General features: G+C 34.3%; 1 protein-coding gene across 1 annotated transcript; it reads left to right on the top strand.

Moving 5' to 3' along the window:
• Positions 1–55: 55 nt before the first annotated feature.
• LOAG_14950 (hypothetical protein) lies at positions 56–2,050 on the top strand (the record flags this gene model as incomplete). Its single annotated transcript, XM_003150443.2, has 6 exons — positions 56–175; positions 345–575; positions 841–1,028; positions 1,309–1,399; positions 1,672–1,778; positions 1,922–2,050. Coding segments are annotated over exons 1-6 (846 nt in total), but the record flags the coding sequence as incomplete, so codon positions are not given.
• Positions 2,051–2,091: the final 41 nt, after the last annotated feature.

The raw sequence follows: 2,091 nt of genomic DNA, 5'->3' as shown, positions 1-2,091 counted from the left end.
ATTGATGTGGATTTGCATTATTGAATGAAAAATTTTTTTTCGTAGAATTTTCACTTACATTTCCAGTTTTCATATGCAAAATTTTGGACGCAAGGCAGATTTCTTGCAAATGGAATTTGATCCGAATGAACTGATGCACTATACCTCGATTAGCGCTATTGAAGAAGTGTATCAGGTTGGCAAGCTTTATTCCTAATTTATGTTGTAAACAATAAGCTTTCACTTTTTGCCAGCATGAATTCACACCACTAACTCTGAATGAGTCTTACTTCTAAAAAAACCTTTATTTGTAATCCATGTGAAAACCAACCTTCGTTATTTGTTTCTTTATTTTTTATTTTCAGGCGCCATTTGCCAAGCGTCTTGAGTTTCAGAGAGTTTTGCAATTGTGGCTTTTGCTGTTGCTAAGTTATTTCGGGAAGATTGGTGGCTTCATACTGATGAAGAACTTCTTAGAGAAAAATATTAATGAAACAACAAAAATTACTGATTTTATCGATTGGCTTCGACCATTTGCTTCTTGTTCACTCTTGCTAAAACCAGCAGTTATTACAGAAACTTTCGGCCCAACCATCGTAAGTATTTCTTTCTTCCTTACGGAACAGTTTGAAAAAATAGTGATGAACTACTTTGTGGCTTAGACGATTGAGGAACATGAATTACTAGCTTCTGTTGATTGATATTTCAGGGAAATTAGTCAGTATGGAAAAGTAAAGTTTAAAGCGCCTCATTAGCAAGTTAGACTTTTTGGATTCCCAGGAAAATCAACAAGAGAAGATATCTTTGAGAATTCGTTTTCATGTATTCTTTCCAGCATACTAACATATCAAAAATCTTTAGCAAGTAGCAGTGACACGATTAGAGCACATGGACGATAAGGAACTGAAATGCGAAACGGTAAAAGGTGATTTGAATGAGTCACCGTACGTTGAATTGGCAAAAGTATTACAAAGTTTGTCGCTGGTTAATCCAGAAATGATCCATCTGGGACGACAAATGCAGTTTTTTGCACTGCGATATATTTTGCGGTAAATATTGTTTGAAAAAAAAAAACCGTTCTGTTCTTTTCTGTTTTTTCATGGATTTATGCGGAAATTAACTGATTTTCAATTCCATTTCTAGCGTGCCGAAAATCTAAGCAAGTAGGCGTCGATGTGTAGGTAAAATCAGAAGTATTCCAAAGACAAAAGTGGTTGTTATCGTAATGGAGAAAATTACTGTTTGTGTACTTATGTATATTATGTATACTTATGTATACTACTTATGTACTTCAAGGATTATCTAATCCTTAACGATGAAAGATTTCAGGGTGCTTCAAGTTGCACCTTTTGCTGGACGTATAGCAGCTCTGGAAGAATTACATATGGTTTTACATAATGCAGCGTCAGAATTTCGGCAGGTATGCTACCGCAACTTACCTTTTGTTTAAACAGAAATAATTTTCAAGACTGCGTATTATTGTCTTCTGTTCCGCTCTCTTAACTGCTTATATTTCCGTACCATTCTTTCACTGTCCTTATTTCTTTTCCATCCAATATTACCATAATTAAAACATGATTAGATCTGAAGAAGCTGAAAATCGTAAGATAATGATGCAAAAAATTGGACGGTTGATTTTATTTCGCATGATAGGTTTTATATTTTCATGATATATACTTACAGTTCTTTTAGCAAGAATTAGTAATTTCGATGAATGATTTGACCGAATGGCTGAGGAAGCAACATCTTATCGAAGTATTGGTTCGTGATAATTTGCATCACCCGTCATACTGCGAGAGGTTTTGCATTTCCCACATCTTAACTAAGCTTTTACTGAAAGATTTAATTAGGCAAACTTTATTTGATAACTTTGTTGATTAATGGTCGTCAAATGAATGAAAACGCAACGTTCTTTTCCAAAATATTAAATTAATATTTTCAGGTTGGAAAGAGTATTCCGAGTGTTACTAGAAAGAAATGCTGTAACAGTGGATGACTTGGATATCTTATGGAATGTGCAGCATGAAAGGCATGACGTCATCCAGCGAAATGTTCACGATCTAATAGCAAAGTTAGTTAATGGGTTGAACAATGTATTGCAAAAACATTTGT

This window comes from Loa loa, assembly GCF_000183805.2.
Source record: "Loa loa unplaced genomic scaffold supercont3.1401, whole genome shotgun sequence".
NCBI classification, from domain to species: Eukaryota; Metazoa; Nematoda; class Chromadorea; order Rhabditida; family Onchocercidae; genus Loa; species Loa loa.
This window is presented reverse-complemented; position numbering and strand designations above follow the sequence as displayed.